The sequence below is a fragment of the Lonchura striata genome, chromosome Z, assembly GCF_046129695.1.
Source record: "Lonchura striata isolate bLonStr1 chromosome Z, bLonStr1.mat, whole genome shotgun sequence".
In the NCBI taxonomy this organism is placed as follows: domain Eukaryota; kingdom Metazoa; phylum Chordata; class Aves; order Passeriformes; family Estrildidae; genus Lonchura; species Lonchura striata.
In genome coordinates, this window is record NC_134642.1 from 4,425,467 (window position 1) to 4,443,135 (window position 17,669).

Genomic DNA, 17,669 nt, shown 5'->3' on the forward strand with positions numbered 1-17,669 from the left:
CAAAACATAATTATTAAAATTTTGAAAATTATTTCTAAGCAGGATAGACAAAAGCCTTTCTAAAAAGCTCCTCCCTATTTGGACTTTTCCAGGCCAAAAGCTTACAGGCTATTGATAATCTATTCTTTTGCTTTTCAATTATGTTTCCAATTGGACTCATTAATACTTTTTCTAAATTCAAAATTCAACACCTTAAGAGGCTGTTACCTAACATTGACAAATCAAAATGTTCTTCTTAACAACAAAAAAATCCCATGAAATTTACAGAGAATTCTGTCAATAGCATCTAACTGTTAAAACCATTAAAATTTAAACTGTTAAAAACATTAAAATTTACCAACAGAATACTGTGCCAGTTAAGTTTGCTTCAAGTTTTATGAAACTTGATGGATACAGAGTCTGTCTCTAAACATCAAAAGAGGAGAGAAGATAAGCTTTGACACTATGGCAATGTCACTCCTCGCACCAAACAGCTCTGATGCAGAGATCCTGGCTGTTAATGACCCTGGGAGAGGCTGAGCCTAGAGAATATCTGCTTTCCTGAAAGTCCTGCATGTTGTTGTATTAGCAGCTACTTTCTTCATCTAAATCAGTACAAGTCACTCCTTATCTCCCACTGCATCCTCACACAGAAGTCTCTTCTTTCCCCCTACTGCTAACCAGAAAAGATTTGCCACTTGGCAGAGCCTGTTTAACATTTTCCACTTGTGTGTTCTGATCTTATTTTTTTAGCTATGTAAGTTAGGACATTTGCATGTTTTGCTTCTTAGTCATGTTCCCACCTACCTCACAATTACTTAGGAATGCGCTAATTTCAATTTAATTTGACAATTGAGTAAAAATGCTGAAGTCAAGTTTGGTGAAAACAGCTGTGTCCATTGAGGCAAGAGACATCAAAAGCACCCTCATCAGGGGACTACAAATCATCCCAGGCATCACATACTAAAAAACAATCAGGAGAACCATAGGAAACACTGCTGTGTTTGTTCTGCTGTACACATAATTATTTCTGTTATCTCATTACTGGCAGGACAAAGTTGGGTAACTATGGGTTTAAACCTGAAAATAATAACATGTAGCACTCTTCCAATGTGGTAACGTGACGGTGCTTGGTCTTTATGTTTCCAGTGTGGTGGTATTTGTGAGTAGGCATTTATTACCAGAAGCTGCAAATTGAAACCATCTACAATTCAACAAATTAATGTTATGTAGCAGCTACAAGAGTCTATAAATTGTTTATGTGCATATCTTTTGTGTAAGACTAAACTGTTGCTCTCCAGAAAACTCTGCTTTACAGATCCCATCAGCAACATTTTTCTCCTCTGCACTGACAACAACTGCAGTGACAGATCATTATACCCCATGAGATTTACTAATCAATGATTACTAATCAATGACCACTATACAGAAACACTACAATTTACTTTACTAGTGCATGTTTATTTTACACCATCAAGTCCTACTTCTGGTCACAAAGACCTTTATTCTGGAACATCTAGAATAGATTATGGAAATCTTTGTCATAGTAAAAACATAGCTAATTTAACCCCATTTTTCTTTACTAGAACAAGCTGGATTCTATTGAAAGTACTCCTTAATGTGTGCAAGAAAGGGCAGATTTCTTTTTTAGTCTTATGCGTCACTGGAGCCCTGTGAGAGTGTTCTTGTTGGGATGATGCTTCCTTAAAAGCAAAATCAGGAGACAAACTTTTAGTGTTGACTGTTAAAAAAACACCTTCACGAATTGCAACCTGATGGGAGTTTTTCTTAACTTTGCAGGAATACATTAAACGAAGTAAATACTAGGAAAATGGAAAAACCACTTGAGGCTACCAGAATGGAAAACACCTCATCCTGCCTTCTCATGGAAAGGAAGACTCGTGTCAAGATTAACAGGAAAGAAATCATGCTAGCTAAGCTGAGAAAGAGCTGCTCCTGCACACCACAGAAGCTGAAGAACTTTTTCATGGACTTCTTTCCTGTTTTACGATGGCTTCCCAAGTACCGATGCAAAGAGTACATTTGGGGGGATGTTATGTCTGGGTTAGTGATTGGGATCATTTTGGTGCCTCAAGCAATTGCATACTCACTGCTGGCAGGTCTGAAGCCCATTTATAGCCTTTACACATCCTTCTTTGCCAACATCATCTATTTCTTAATGGGCACATCCCGTCACGTCTCAGTTGGCATTTTCAGCTTGATAAGCTTAATGGTGGGACAAGTTGTGGACCGAGAACTTCTCTTGGCTGGGTTTGACTTGAACGATGATGCCCCACCAGCCTCAGGTGATGGCTCTCTGCAGAATGACAATCTGTCCAACACAACTGCCTTCAACCTTACCATTGCGGGGATAAATGCCGAGTGTGGGAAAGAGTGCTACGCTATTGGCATTGCTACAGCCTTGACATTCATGGCTGGAGTGTATCAGGTAAGTGGTTGCTGATATTCAGAGGCAAGGTATGAAGTTCCTAAAGCTCTTTGCATGACCTAAGCTTTGGTTTGACTGTCTTTCAATGAGATATATAATTTGTATTTGAATTTGACTGTACCTTGGGCTGTTTTCTCCAGGAAGCCTACCCGGAGGCAACTCAGAGACAGCATGAGGCAGGCAGTTTTCTTAGTTGCTAGCAAACACAGGTAAAACAAGATTCTTATGGAAGACCATCAACATTCTTTTGATACTCTTCTGCTCCTTTACCTTGTTGCTTTCATGGGACAATGAGGCCCAGTACAGATATAGGAAATTCACAAGTAGCTGTGTACTTAAAAATGAGGAAATAAATAACTCTCTTTCCCTAGATATTTTAATAGAGGTGTACACCTACTTAAAGGCTTCTACAGGTTCAGAAATGTGCAGCTCAGTGTTTTGCTAGGGGGTGCTGTGTTCTACCAAACTGCTGTCCACCAGATAACTCAAAGAAAGGACAAGAGGAGAAATAGACTGACTAACCCACTTTTCAGACAATGGCTGTGCTGGACTCCTTGACACTTGTCAACATGTTGCCATGACAAGGATATCCAGAGAGCACAGAAGGAAGCAGCATGAACTCTGTTAACTCTGTGTGCGTGTGTATATATGAATGCAGGAAGAGCTGGCTGTGTTCCTGCTGTAGTAAGAAATTTCACGTCACATATATGAATAAAAAAATACCCTTGTGAAGTTGTATTTTCCAAAACCATCTAAGTAGGAGAATCAAGTAGTTAAGGAGAGAATCATGGAGTTTGTGAGCTGTTCTGACACTTCTGGTCTTAGACATGCCACAAAGGCCATCTGTGTTCCATTTTCCCCTCTGTCCAAAGGGCTAAAATTAAAATATGTTTAATGCAAAAGCTAAAGTAGGGATCTTATTTGCTGTCATTCAAGTTTTGTTTACAAGGAAAAGGCCATACATTTTAACTGTATTTGCTTTAAGACAGAAAAAAAGGAAAATTGACTTTGGTATAACCAGAAGTATTTTGGACCTACTGTTCCTCTGCATGGGGAATAAAAATCCAGCAAGCCACTTCAGTGGAGACACTTCAGACAAATGTTTGACTGACCAACCTGTCTCAAACTCCTCATTAACCTCTTGGGTTCGCAGCATTCCACAACAGTAAAAGGAATCACATTTCAAAAGTAGATTGGAAACAAAAAAGGGTGATTCCTGTTTCAAGAATGAAATAGCTAAATACTATTGCCCTCCAGCAAGTTCTCTCCGATCTATACCTAATTATTTGCAGCAATGGTTACAGCTCATAGTTTATTTGGGTTTTTTTCTTCTTTTGTTTCCTCAGGTTCTAATGGCGATCTTCCGTCTGGGTTTCATATCTATGTACCTGTCTGAGTCCGTACTAGATGGCTTTGCAACTGGTGCTTCCTTAACCATTTTAACAGCTCAAGTGAAGTATCTTATTGGAATAAAAATTCCACGCAGCCAAGGCCATGGGATGCTGGTTATTACCTGGATTAACATTTTCCGGAACATTTCTCAGGCTAACCTTTGTGATGTCATCACAAGTGCCATTTGTATCGTGGTGCTGGTCACTGCTAAGGAACTCGGAGATCGGTATAAGCACAAACTGAAATTTCCTCTTCCCACAGAGCTGGTAGTTATTGTTGTGGCAACATTGGTGTCACACTATGGTAAGTTAAATGAAGTGTATGCATCTAGTGTTTCTGGAGCAATTCCAACAGGATTTATCCCTCCCAAGGTACCAGAGTTCAACTTAATGCTCCGAGTTGCTCTAGATGCTTTGCCTCTTGCCATAGTCAGTTTTGTCTTCACTGTATCCCTTTCTGAAATGTTTGCAAAGAAATATGCTTACACCATCCGAGCCAATCAGGAAATGTTTGCTGTGGGGTTCTGCAATATCATTCCTTCTTTCTTCCATTCTTTTGCAACCAGCGCAGCTCTGGCAAAAACACTTGTCAAAACATCTACAGGCTGCCAGACTCAAATCTCTGGAGTAATTAGTGCAATGGTGGTTTTGCTGGTGCTGCTCTTCCTGGCCCCTCTCTTCTACTACTTGCAGAAGTGTGTCCTGGCTTGTATTATCATTGTGAGCCTTCGGGGAGCCCTGAGGAAGTTCCGAGATGTACCAGCACGGTACCATGTGAATAAGGTGGACACACTTGTTTGGGTAGTTACCATGTCTGCCTCTGCCTTGATCAGCACAGAAATAGGGCTGTTGGTTGGCATTGTTTTCTCCATGTTATGCATCATTGTTCGGACCCAGCGGCCACGCACAGCCCTGCTTGGTCAGATTCAAGACACAAGCTTTTATGAGGATGACTCAGAATATGAAAATCTCTCTACTGTTCCAAAGGTCAAAATATTTCGTTTTGAGGCCCCACTTTACTATGCAAACAGAAACTTCTTCCTAAAGTCTCTGTACAGATTGACCAATCTAGACCCTAACCTAGAAGCTGCTAGGAGGAAGAAATACGAGAAGAAGGAAAAGCAGCATCTGAAAAAGGGAAATCACAGAACGGCTAATGGACTGGGCATCGGAGAAACCACTTTGCAACTAGTTCCTAAGCAAATTGATTTCCAAGCCCTTGTTGTCGACTGCTCTTCCATCTCATTTTTGGACACCACTGGAGTTAATACTTTGAAGGAAATCCTGAAAGACTACAAGAATTTAAACATTTCTGTTCTCCTGGCTTGCTGCAATCCCTCAGTGATAGATTCTCTGAAAAGAGGGGGTTACTTCGGAAAGGATTTGGGGTGTATGCAAGAAATGCTATTCTACAGCATACATAATGCTGTGCTGTTTGCAAAAGCCCAAAAGCTTCCAGCAGACTGCTCAGTTTAACCCTGTCTCTTCCTTCATGATTTACTACAGAGTGACAGATAGAGACGGGTAGTTTGCAGCAAGTAAGTGATCAGACACACTGTTGGCTGTGTAAAGCCACTCCCCCTAAAGAGTTCCACTTTATGTCATATGCTACATAGGGCAGCCTCTGGGGAGGCAGTCCAGGACAAGCATGGAAAAGTTAGACCAGCATCTACACTTTAAAATACAGGCGAAGGAAGTTTGGGTTTGACTTGTCCATCATACCATGACTGTTTGTGACCCAACATGGATGTCAGGGGACTGTAGTGGTGGGAGGCCTTCCCAGTGCTGCTGTTCGTGTGATTTAATGGCTGGTTTATGTTAAGAAGGCTAAGCCACTTCCATGAAAATGCAATCAATATGGCATTCTGGATACGTAATTGTTTAAACTGTGGCTTGCTAGGACCTACCCCTTCCAGTCATTCTAGGTGTACTCCTAAACAAGTCCCCACTGTTTGCATAAAAATAAAATGTACAAAATATTGTGGAATGTAGAATATCTCTCCTCCTTGATCCCACAAGCTTAACAATATAACATGCCACAGGAGAATAACTATGATCCATCACAGGTTCCTCTCAAAATTACCATTTCCAAAAACTGCTGGCTTTGGAGTTACAGGAGTCATCCATTCTATTGGATTAAATCTGTCGTAATTAGTTACTGAAGGCTGAGATATCCCTGATCATGCTGGAAGAAATTACTCTAATGCACAAATTTGTAACTAGCAAAAGGACAAACAGGATTAAGAAAACTGAATTACTTTAACTGGCAGCTAACCAACTAGTTGTACCATCCTGTAAAATAAGTTGCCTCTGGTGGGCAGATGCAACTCTAATTCAGGGATACATAGGACCATCAAACATAAAACCTCAGAGCTGTGATGCAGCATATCACTATCTTCCTATAAATGCCTGCCTGGGTTTAAAGAAAAACAGGAGAAAATAAGGGTAGGGTGGGAAGGTAAATCTACGAGTTTTCTTGAAGGGGATTGATGGATCAGTCAGAACTGCTGGCTGGTCTTCACTGATGCAATGCTAATAAAGTATTACAAGTAACATACATGGGTCAAGTAAACGGAGCAATGCTTTGTAACTTGTGTATCCCTCTATGTTGAAAAGCTTTCACCACTGTTTGTACATACTACAGATGTTGTAGGGGTTTTGTTTGCTTAGTGTTTTTTTCCTATCATATTAATCATTGATTTGAGGTCTACTAGACCATGTTTTCTAGGCTGGTTACTTTCTATAATAATTTGCATTAACTGCTGTTCATTATGCTTTATATCATCAGTTGTATTGTATATCATCAGATGTATATGTAAGTTCTCTCTTAAGAAATAAGAATAGACTTGGATTTTGATTGTAACACAGTATGCAGTGTTCCAGTCCATGGGCATGGGCAGAATATTCTGTTTCATACTCAAGTTTATAATTACCTGCACAAAAGACAGCTGTGCTCACTCTCCCTCCTTTTTCATGTCATGTTCACACACCACCAAGCATGGAAGGAAATTCTATCACAGCTGTGCCTCTCAAAACTAACAGGCTGTAGAAATAGGTTCCATATATGCAGAAGTTGTTTTTTTGCCATCCCATTTAAAAATAAAGTCAAGTCAACACATCATATGACTTACTCATTTCAATTTCTTAGGTCACTGAATGAAAGAACAGTCAAACTGAGGTTCTCTAGGTGCTCCAGAATCTGTCTGGCTCTCAGAAACAAGTATTTTCTTAGAGGAAAAGCAGTGCACTTCTAAAAAACCAAAAATATCCTCACAGGGACTATGACTAGCACTGTAGCAGGTTATTAATGCTGGCACTTTCACACACTCATTGCAAAGGAAGCCAATCAGCCGCACACTGTTAGTACTGCTAAAGCAGCAAAACCTGACAGAAATATCTGACATGAGATTAAAGGATTGACCATTAGCAGTATTTTCCTGTCATAAAACAAGCCACATTATTATTTAATTTGCTGACTTGGCATGATTAGTTTCTTTCTGTTCTAAAAGGAAGTGAGTAGTGCCCAAGGACAAAAACTGCTTAGTACCTGCTTTGTTTGTAACCAGTCTTTGATCAGGAAATACCTCTTTTAAGGTCCTGTTTGGGCCTAACAAGGCAAATAAGAGTTGTAAGAGTTACTACCAGACAGTATCAATATAGACACTCTTAGGAAACTGTGCTAAAACAAGCTGTCATTGGAAGTCAAATAAAACATCCGACCAATCTACATTTTTTTTAGCTTTATAGATCCAGCTACCAACATAAAACACAAAGAAAAAATGCAAAGATACCCTTAACTCTAGATTAATCTCATTTTAAAAGACAAAAAAGGAAAAAGAAAGAGAAATTCCAGTGGAAGGTGTATCCTTGCAAGGGTCTCTGGAGAATAATGAAGAGGATAAGAAAGTAATATATATGGTGAATAATTATATTCACCATATTTATTTTAAGTTGGTACCAAAGGATACCTAAGTAAAGAAACTTGACTACACATAAGAGACAACGTAAACTTTACAATATATATTTGATGAAAGAAACCATTGGTCAGAAGAAACTGTAAAAACAATTTCCTGTTTTGGTTTTACTGGCAGCCGAGCTCACAATCAACTGTGTTGGACATTGTCAAACATAGCATGGAAACAGCTTCAGTGCTATGATGTAAGGATGCTGGCAGACTGTGAATTATTTCTAAGGAGTATGTAAAAGGTAACTAAAAAAACAAGCCTTTTTCTGGAACATCTATATTTGCTATACTGAGTTATATTAAGATTAAAGAGATGAAGATTGAAAATTAACAAAAAACCTACTGATTCTCTTCTCTCCTAATTTACCAGAAATTAGCTATCATGTCTTTAAGAGGAGCTGGGGATAGGCTGGTAATTCCAACTAGGTTAATACTAATATTTAAATAAAAAACATTATATGCCTTTTAAGAAATGTTATATGCTTCATGTAGGTTGACCATATTTTTGTTCACTGTGATACCTTGTGATTTACCATGCATCATGTATCCAACAGATCTTAGTACTGCTACATAAAAATGGGAAAGGATTCTTATTGTGGACTGTGTGTGTCCCTTGGAACTGGGCAAAGAGCCGGAGTCTTCAGCTCAAAATGTCCTGTCTTGTTGACTAGTGAAGCATGGCCAGAATGTGTGGTCTAGGTGTCAAAATAGCTGTTTTTACTGGCACTGGTAACCAACAACCTGGGAATGTCCAGTCCATGAAAGACATCCGGGATTTCCCTACAGTCATGAATATTCCTGTGTCACAAGACCAAGACCAAGAGACAAAACGTGTGCTACTCGTTGGAAAATAAAACTAGGAGTTCTTTGAAAACAGTTTGCCTTGTGGAATCCTTTGAGAAGTGGCGAAATAATGGGCTGACTCCAAATAAAGACAAAGATGAAGAGAGGGGGTTGCTGTACTAGAAAAGTTAAAATAAAGGGATGCACTTGGTATTGGGGGATTAAAAAACATAGTGAGAAAGACCATTACAGAATTGAGAAGGGGAAGGTGGCAGTCTTTTATTTGAGCACATCTATTTCTTGGCAGAAACATTTATGGCACTTTTTTACAGACGGTGGCAGCTGTGAAGAAAAGCAAAGCCTCTATCTGCTAGACTTCCACAAAGGTCTGTTTTTCCTAAGTGCTCTTCTTCAGTCAAGTGCCCATCTCTACATTCCAAGGAGTGCTCTCTACTCATAAACACCATGACATAATACAGTTCTGCACTCAGATGGTTGCACTCAAGCCTCTTTACATCCTTCTGGAATTCACTGGTTCAGGAAGAGATTTACACATGCACAAAATTAAGCACTAAACTTCTCTGTAGTCCTGCTCCTGTTGGTTTTTTCAGTCCCAATGTTTGTCTGCAGGCTCCATGCTCCTTCCCCTTACAAAAGTGCTGACATTTATTCCACTAGTTGTCCTCCCACAACTTACATGTCTTCTTGTCCTTGACAAATGCACACATTTTTTTGCAAAATTAGAAGGTTTAGCTTGGTTCTAAACAGTAGCAGTTTCTAATTTCTACATGTCAAAGGTGGGCTAAAGATTGAGGCTGGTAGGGTAGAACTCTACCTTTGAGACACTACAGCTTTTTTGGGAGCTGTTTCCATGGTCCTAGAATTTTAATTGTGTCAAGGATTTTTTTAAAAGGCTCAGCGGTTCAGTCTCCACAAAGGCTGAGCAGAATCCATGACAGCTGCATTCCTCTCCCTCAGTCATGTGGAAAGCCCAATTCAACACAATGGCAACAGCTAACACAGGCTGCCAGAAGGGATTCTGGGCTCCAAGTGTAGATGTGGCTATTTATTTCCAAAGGCTCTCACTGATTTTTCCTAAGTGAATTGGTTACAGAAACCTTAGAGACCCAACCCACCTCCCAGGAGAACTCTCTAAGACAGGGACTTCAGAAGTGTTGAGCAGTGATGGTTGTCCTTGATACTGGTCCACTCCAAGAGTACACCTTCCACAGTCCAGTAAGAGAGGAAGACACACACAGGAAAGTGTGTTCAGTGGAAACTTCATGAGGGAAAGAAGAGAGCGAGGAGCTCTGTTACCTGCTATGCTCACAGATGAACTAACAGAGGCCACCCTGGGGTACTGATGCAATACTTACCTGTGTGCAGGACTTAGACCACCTTCCTAAAAAACTGACATACACAAGCACAGCTTAGTATTGAAGAAGAAAAATCCTGCTCCTAATGCAGACTGAAACTCCCTATTCCTCTGCTCACACAGCATTTATAGTCTGAGCTCTCCTTCCCTGTTGCTTCCCCATAGTGGTAAATTCCCATTCTTCTGTTTCTGGGACACTAGATGCAACAATGATGTGGACTGTAAATGTGCTCAGCTCAGCAAGAGTCTGAGCCAGTCAGAACTTTTAAGAGCTATTACAATTTTTCATGGGGTTTTTATGGTTTGTCTTTCTTCATAGACCAATTGCTCCTGCTCTAGGCATCTGGCTATTTGGCTGTTCCCACTGGGCATCTTGGTATCAATCTGTTCAAGCTGAGTTAAAAGGGACTTGAAAGGCAATGAATTCCAAGTGCTCTCCTAAAGTCTGACATATATTTCCCTGAAACTAAAAATGCTGTTTTGTATATAAAACCTTTTGGAACAGGGTATTAACTGGTACTACCTGAATCCAGCCTGTTTTAATTCTCACTACCTGTCAATTAAGGCAGTGCACAGGTGGCTTCAGGAGGCAAAAATAACATCTAAAATGGGCAGAAGGATTACTGGCAGCTTTCATTTGGACGTCTCAGTAAGTTAGGCTCGTATCAACCTGTTGGGTATTTTTGCTGTATCTCCTATATAAAAGCACTAAAAAGTAAGCTACCTTTCTAATCCCTCCGCTCCTCAGTAGAAACTGTTTTTCTTCATCTCTTAAAATTCCAGAATTATTCCCATCTCTTGGAACTTAGCTGAATTCCACAGAAGCAAAGATATGCCCAGCCTGCAATTCAGCTAACATCAAAGTGAGCATCTGTTGAACTCTTTAATGTGTCACATTTTCCTAGACTTGGACTTGAGGTGTTTGCTTACCTAAGAGCAACTAATTCCAGTAACCAGTGAATCCGAACTTGTTCAATGCCGCCATGTGGAACTGAAGAAATGTAGGCAAGATTTAGCTCTTGGTCTTTGCTCAGGTCAAACAGGTCAGCACGGTTGTGAGGTAAAGGAGGGCTTTAGGAAAAGATGGACAGAAAAGAAATACAGTGAAATATTAAACAACAGCTCCACTGGGCATTGCAAAAGTTCCTACGCTACATTTCTATACCATGTGCATATTCCTGCAGGGATTGAGGCGCACTGTCTAACATGAGATTAAAGAAAAATGGAGTTGCAGGTTATTTGGGGCCAACTGGCGGTACACTGTTTGGCAAAGTAGAAATACAAAGTAGAATGCAAGGCTGCATCTCAGTGCCATGCTCAAAGGAAAACCTTGCCAGCAGTCACTGCTGCACAGACAGCAATCTCAGGCAGCAATGGCCAGAGGAAACCATACAGTGACAGCTGCCTTGTCTCTGAGTTACTAATCATAAAGGAGCTCACTATCTTTAAGGCTTTACAGTGGAAGTCAGACATGCTGACGTCTGCAGTAAGAAAAATATGCTCTTAACCTTCTTGATGAAGTTCATGCAATTATATCACTTCTTTCTCTGCTGTGGATGCTACCAAACTTTTTTGAAGCAGAATTAGATACTTAGAGTCTTCATATTCTTCAGCCATGTTCAGCTAGCCCTTAAGCATTAAAAAGCACAGGGGTGTGCAGTTTGAGATTTCTATGTTTGATTCTGCAAGCAGTTTAACAGACTCACAGCTCTACAGTAACAATCATATCAACTTGACTTTGATGCCTACTTATTCCACTGAAATTAACACTACACTGTGGCAAATTTCTGTTGATCCTATCTCCACAGATAAATACTGCAAGATGGAGATCTCAACTCCACTCTTCACAAGTCAGCAACTTTTTGCTGCACGGTTCACTGGGTCTGGGCATCCTTAGGGACTTTAATTAAACCTCCTTGTATTGTGCACATTCTGAACGATAAAGCATTTTTATGACAAGAAGAATAAAACAACACTGGTAAAAGCTTGGTAAAATACATCCATGTGTCTTCACACTGCAGCAAGAGATGACCTGTGCTTTAACTACACACTATATACAAACTGTTTAAGTCAAAAACTGTTGTAGTCTATACCTCGCCTGTTGTAGTCTGTCTCCTATGATATCGACCAGACTTGTGCTGACTGTAACTCTGCTGGGAAGAGTAATTTATGTCATCCTTGCTTACTCTGTACCCATCCATATAATCATCCCACCACCAATGGCACTACTGAATGAATCTCCTACTGTATAGCCATCTGTGTACAAAGGTAGAAACACCTGACCCCACCTGGACAAGAACTTGACACCACAGAGATATTGTTGATCTATTATCCCATCTCCTGCATCCTTACCTGAAAGTTCAAGTCTTTACACAAACCACATCCATTTACAATGCTTATTACAAATCAGCCCCCTCTGCAGTTTCACCAGCATATAAGGCACTTAAAAACTATCTCCATAAGATAGCTTCAAGTCACACAAGTGATACTGATAACTTATCAGCTTTACTCTTAGTAAAAATGTTATGAGCATTTGGGTCTTTTTTATTATTCCAGTGAATAAGGACAATATTAAAAATCAGATTCTGATGGAGTGCTTTACTACTACTCTGAAATTCAAACTGGCTTCCATTCAATAGTAACAAAGACAATTATTTTTGCTTAGTCCATGTTGAATTAACATTCTGAAATTCACACCCTGTTACCCTGTTGCAGAAACTGTGATGGAATACAAAGGAAAACTGACAGAATGGTGGAGTTTGTTAGTGGTGCTATCAGTATCTGTCCTTTGCTGCTCTGAGTGCAAAGTGCCCATCCAAAAGAACTTCAAGCCTTGCTCCCAGGTTTTCTCCGCTGCTGATCCACAGCTGGGCACTTGCCCAGAAAAGAAGCTTTAGCAGCTGGAACTCAGTTGTGCCACTGCATGACCTTTCAAGGGATTTTCAGAAATACTAGTTTTGGCCAAGTTTTATAAAAAAGTAACTGCTGACCGATGGATAGCCTCTGCCTCTGCTACTGCTACTCTGTCTTTCCTTCACGCATCTTTCACGTTTGCAGCTTTCCGAAGTTTTTCGCACAATTAAAACCATGAGTGTTTCATAGGCTGCAGTTTAAATGGGCTAAACATACTATTTTTAAGGCAGATTTTCATTAATGATTCACAATATTACAAGAAAAATTTAAAACAAAACAAAAAAACAAACTAACAAAAATAGCAACAATGAAAGAATAAAAAATCCTGAAAGTCCTAACGCTTCTCTTCATCACAATGTATTTTAGGTCCTGCTCTGTTCTTCTCCCCTTTGAAACCAAAAAAAACAAATCTTGTAAGTTTTTTCTTAGGGGGCCTTTATGTGTTATAAAAAAAATGTGCACAAAGTCCTTTTTCCAAAGCACGTGCTCATTCCATGCCTATTGCAACGCTTTTCCACATAAGTGTTACTTAACCCACTGCGTGCCTAAAGGAAGCAGATAACAATCACTTTAGCGTAAAATACAAGCATGGCAGTGCAATATACCATCTCTTGCTTTCATGCCTGCCAGAAGCTTTTAGTAATCTCACAAAACTTAAAGGCCGTTCCAATCCCAGTTAACCGAGCAAGACCAGGCTTTCTCCGTGAAGGAAAGCACAACCAGACTACAGGAATTTCTGCATGGTCACCACCTCCCCCCTAACTTGGGTCAACCTGACCCACTGGCTGCATCTGGTGGTGCATCTGGAAAACGTCTGTCAAGAAGAATAAACTCCTAGAACTATTAGTCTTTTGTTTGGTAGTACTAGAACTCTCAGAAGTTTCTCCTGGGGCCCTTTAGGGGCCTTGGCAATGGAAACACTGAAAAGTAAAGGGAAATGAGTTCTGAGTATCAACATACGTACTGCGCTGCGGAAGAAGAGGGACTTTACATGTTCCAGCGAGCAAGGGAGCAAGTCAGAGAAGGGGAGACGAGGCCTATTTTTCGGACAGCTCACATTAACTGGCCACATCCCACATCCCGCCCTACACTGCGGTCCCGCTCCAGCACCAACAAGGGGCAGCAAGAGCCCTCTGATCCCACAGCAGCCAGCCCAGCAGCGCCTCGGCTCGCCCTGGAGCGCAGCGCCCGCACGGCCCGGCGATGGGAGGCGGGACGCGGCCGGGGCGAGCGCCGAAGCCGCCCGAGCCGGGCGGTGCGCGCTTACCAGAAGCCGGTGCTCCTCCAGAAGTGCCGCAGGGGCCGCTCGGCTCGCCGGGCATCCACGTACACCTCGTACGCCGCGCAGCCCAGCGGCACCAGCAGCAGCCACAGCAGCGGCCCCATGGCGCCGCGGGCCCAGAGGGGCGCGCCCAGAGGGGCCCCGCGGCCGGGGCAGCGTCCCGCCCGCCGCGCCGCTCGCCGGCGGGGCCGCGGCTGCGGCTCGCCCGTGCCCCACACGGGGGCGGTGCGCGCCGCCGCGCCGGGCCCGGCAGGGCCGCGCTGGCGGGAGCGGAACCGCCCTCATTGCCCCGGAACAGCGCAGGGGCAGGGCGGGAGCTGCGTCCGCCGGCTACGTGTAAAAGAGTTGATTGATGGCGGAGTGCCGGGGGGAGAGTGTGGTCTCGGCCGCCTCCAAATCGGCGTGGGCAGCTGCCCCTCTGCTCCCCTCCCGGAGCGCTGCATCCGGTCTGGGATCCGCCACAGGAAGGACGTGGACTTGTTGGAGCAAGTCGGGAAAGGGCCGTGAAGTTTACAAGCTTTCCCCTGCAAAGACAGGCTAAGAAAGTTGTGGCTGTTCAGTCCTAGAGAACAACGGATGCAAATTGAAACAGGAGAAGCGTGGGTTAGTTGTTGGGAAGAAGTTCTTTACTGTGGAGGTGGGGAGATGCTGGAACAGGTTGCCCATGGAGGTTGTGGATGCCTCCTGGCACTGTTCAAAGCCAGGCTGGACAAGGTCTTGAGCAACCCAGTCTAGTGGGATGTGTCCCTGCCCATGGCAGGGGGATGTTTGGACTAGATGACCCTGAAAGTCCCTTCCAACCCTTAACATTCTGTGATTCTATGAAGGGCTTTAAATGTGCTATATCACACACAGCCTGCAGCTTGGATCTGTAAATACTTCTTTGTTACCTAGAACCTGCATAAGGTATGACTTGTCTTCAGGATCATTCTCGTTTGCCTGTTGTGCCTTCAGGAATCTTGTCAAGCCTTCCAGGCAGGGAATCTGGTTCTATGCCGCTAGCTGCACCCTGAGCTGGGGCACAGCTGCCTTTGGGTGCATGCTGCTGTCTGGGCTTCGGTGAAGGCTGATGGCATTTGCCGATTGGAAAGGGTGATCCATGAGAGGAGGACCTTGCACCCACTTGACAACCAAACACCATACTGTGATTTTTTGCTTATTAACACCAACCCTACACCTCTGTGTCTGTAAGTGGGGAAGATTCATTGTGGGGCCAGCACAAGATGCCAACTGTCTGAACACCTAGCTTTGATGGACGTAGAAACCATCCCTTGCAGAGGAAACAGCAGCTCCGTCCCCAGTCAAAGACTTGGAAAAAATTTCAGCAGAAAGTTGTTTTCAAGGGAGAAATCCCCTGAAGCCCATAGGTACTACCACAGACCATTCCTTTTGACATCAGGAAGGCTTGACCCTTGGAGACCAAGCTGACTTTTCCTCAGACACTGCTAAAACAGATCCGTTGCATTCAGTTTGGCTGATTTCAAAGTTCAATCTGGAAGACAGAGTGTCAAACCAATGCAATGCAGTTTTTGGCCAGGAAGCTTTGGCTGTCCTCAGGCATGTTGTAAAAAGTCCTGAAACACCACAAGGCCATGGGTGTAAAATGGTGCTGTGTTGACATTTTAGAGAAGTCTCTCTCAGAGCTCCAGGAAAGTCTCTTCCCAGGGAGTCTGACAAGAACATGACCTCCAGAACATTTCCAGGAAGATCCTTCTCAGAGATTGGGGTAGGGGCTAAAGAGAACATCCCCCTTGTTTTCTATAACTTATCCCAAGGCATGGGCAAGTGCTGCATGTAGCATACTGGCCACACCAGGCCTGAACTTGGGTGACAAAAGAGAAGTAAAACCCCTGCTAATAGCTCCATCACCCATAGGTTTCTCTTCCATGTCTAACAAAGCAGCTAACAAGGTTTTTAAGGTACTTCTGAAGAGCTGCAATTGCCTGCAGGAAATATTTTCTGCTCACCACGGCTGCTCTGGTGCCTCTTGTCAGAGAAAGAAAATCCATCAGAATTATCTGCACCCTATGAAGGAGCCCAATACACCTCTGTTCCTAAAACATCTGAGGGCTGCTGCAGGGAGAGCAGATGGGAGCATATGGTTTGCCTTTTCTCAATCACAGTAGTTGACTGAATCAGCGTGTTCTGGCAGTATTTGCAGGTCAGATGCCAGGCTACACTGGTGAAACTCCCTTGTCTGCTCTGCAGTCTTCCCCGTCCTCAACTTCCATGGGCAGCAAAAATGCCAAGATTACCTCAAATTACTTCCAACACACAGTTTGCTGGGTTTAAAAATCTGATTCATAGCTAAACCCATATGCTTAGGTGTCTATGAGCATGGTTCTACAAACAATCAAGCAGAGCCATGATAAAAACCTCGGTCAAGGTGACTAAGTGAAAAAGGTTTCTCTTTTTCCTTTGACTTTCTGCTACTCCAAGGGCTGGGAAGTGTCCAGCAGCAGTTTTTCTATGTAGCATTTTACAGTGAGGTTTCCCACAGCTGGCCCTCCCATCCAAAGTACTCTGGGGATTTTACCACGGCCTTCTCCCATCTCCCTGCAAAGACTGAGTGAGAGCTCTTCCTGTACTGAGGCATTCCTGAGGAGGCACACGGGCATGGGGAATGGGAAGCAGCATTGTTCACTGGCCCTTTCCAGTATATTGAGTTTGACCCTTCCCAGCTGCCTGGCCAGCTTAAAATCCTCCAGTGTCTCAGACTGGGGAGATGAGAGATGTAAAACCTGTTACTCCCAAACCAAGTCATTCCTCTGAGAAAGAGTGCTTAAGGGATTTAGTCCCAACAGCTCTCCCAGCAGCATCCCTGCAGATGTTCTGAGAGCACAGACATTCCAGGCTCCTTTAGACACATCAAGGAGCTAGTAACTTCCTGCTGCAATTTCTTTCTTTGTGAAGAGGTACCTGCACAATGCACAGAAAATTTGGGTGTACGTGTTGAGGGCGTGTCCATGTGTCTGTGTGAGTTATGAATGTGTGTGTGTGCTTTTCTGTTCAGATGCCTCCAGCTAATTTAGTACTTAATTGAATTATAAACTTGGCTTCAAAGAACATCCCTGAATATGCCAAGATGGCTTTGTCACACTGCCATCTCATGCCACATGGCAGGAATAAGACTTTTGCTGTAGCATATGGAACCTGAAGCCTAGAAAATCATCTGGAATTCTCTGGATATTTTTGTAATAACTAACTACTGTTATAATTAACTAATTCTTGGTGAGGCCTTCCAAGGTTTATGATAGCCTTTGCTGCTTGGATGACTTCACATTCCCACATGGTTGCAGCTGGTCTTTGGACAGATAGACTTGGCTGAATGGTCTCAACTTTCGTGTTACATCTAATCCAGTCTAACCAGGATTTCTGTCCTGCTCTTCTTCCCTGTAAGATGCAGAGACATGACACCGTGTAGCCTGGTAGTCCACAACAGAAGAAGCACAGGGACAGAGGCAGGAGGGAATGAGACCAGCCCTGACTGAACTGCCTGCTGGTAGACTGGAGAAGGCATAGTGTGAAATTGT

General features: G+C 42.7%; 2 protein-coding genes across 5 annotated transcripts in view; one reads left to right on the forward strand and one right to left on the reverse strand.

Annotated features, from left to right (window-relative positions):
* SLC26A1 (solute carrier family 26 member 1) overlaps positions 1-8,833 on the forward strand; it is a 36,250-nt gene extending 27,417 nt beyond the window's left edge. The window contains exons 8-9 of one of the 2 annotated variants that reach the window (XM_021547989.3): positions 1,780-2,428; positions 3,775-8,833. In XM_021547989.3, the coding sequence (XP_021403664.2) occupies positions 1,811-2,428; positions 3,775-5,295 (2,139 nt within the window). In that variant the 5' untranslated portion in view covers positions 1,780-1,810 and the 3' untranslated portion in view covers positions 5,296-8,833. The remainder of the gene's footprint in view (positions 1-1,779; positions 2,429-3,774) is intronic. The other variant, XM_077789943.1, reaches the window with a different exon arrangement.
* Positions 1-14,300, reverse strand: part of IDUA (alpha-L-iduronidase) — a 44,784-nt gene extending 30,484 nt beyond the window's left edge. Inside the window, exons 1-2 of one of the 3 annotated variants that reach the window (XM_021547992.2) lie at positions 14,122-14,300; positions 10,872-11,012 (exon numbers count right to left, since the gene is read on the reverse strand). In XM_021547992.2, the coding sequence (XP_021403667.2) occupies positions 10,872-11,012; positions 14,122-14,240 (260 nt within the window). In that variant the 5' untranslated portion in view covers positions 14,241-14,300. Of the gene's footprint in view, positions 1-10,871; positions 11,013-13,818; positions 14,042-14,121 lie in introns of those variants that run through there. The other 2 variants (XM_021547993.3, XM_021547994.3) reach the window with 2 other exon arrangements.
* Positions 14,301-17,669: the final 3,369 nt, after the last annotated feature.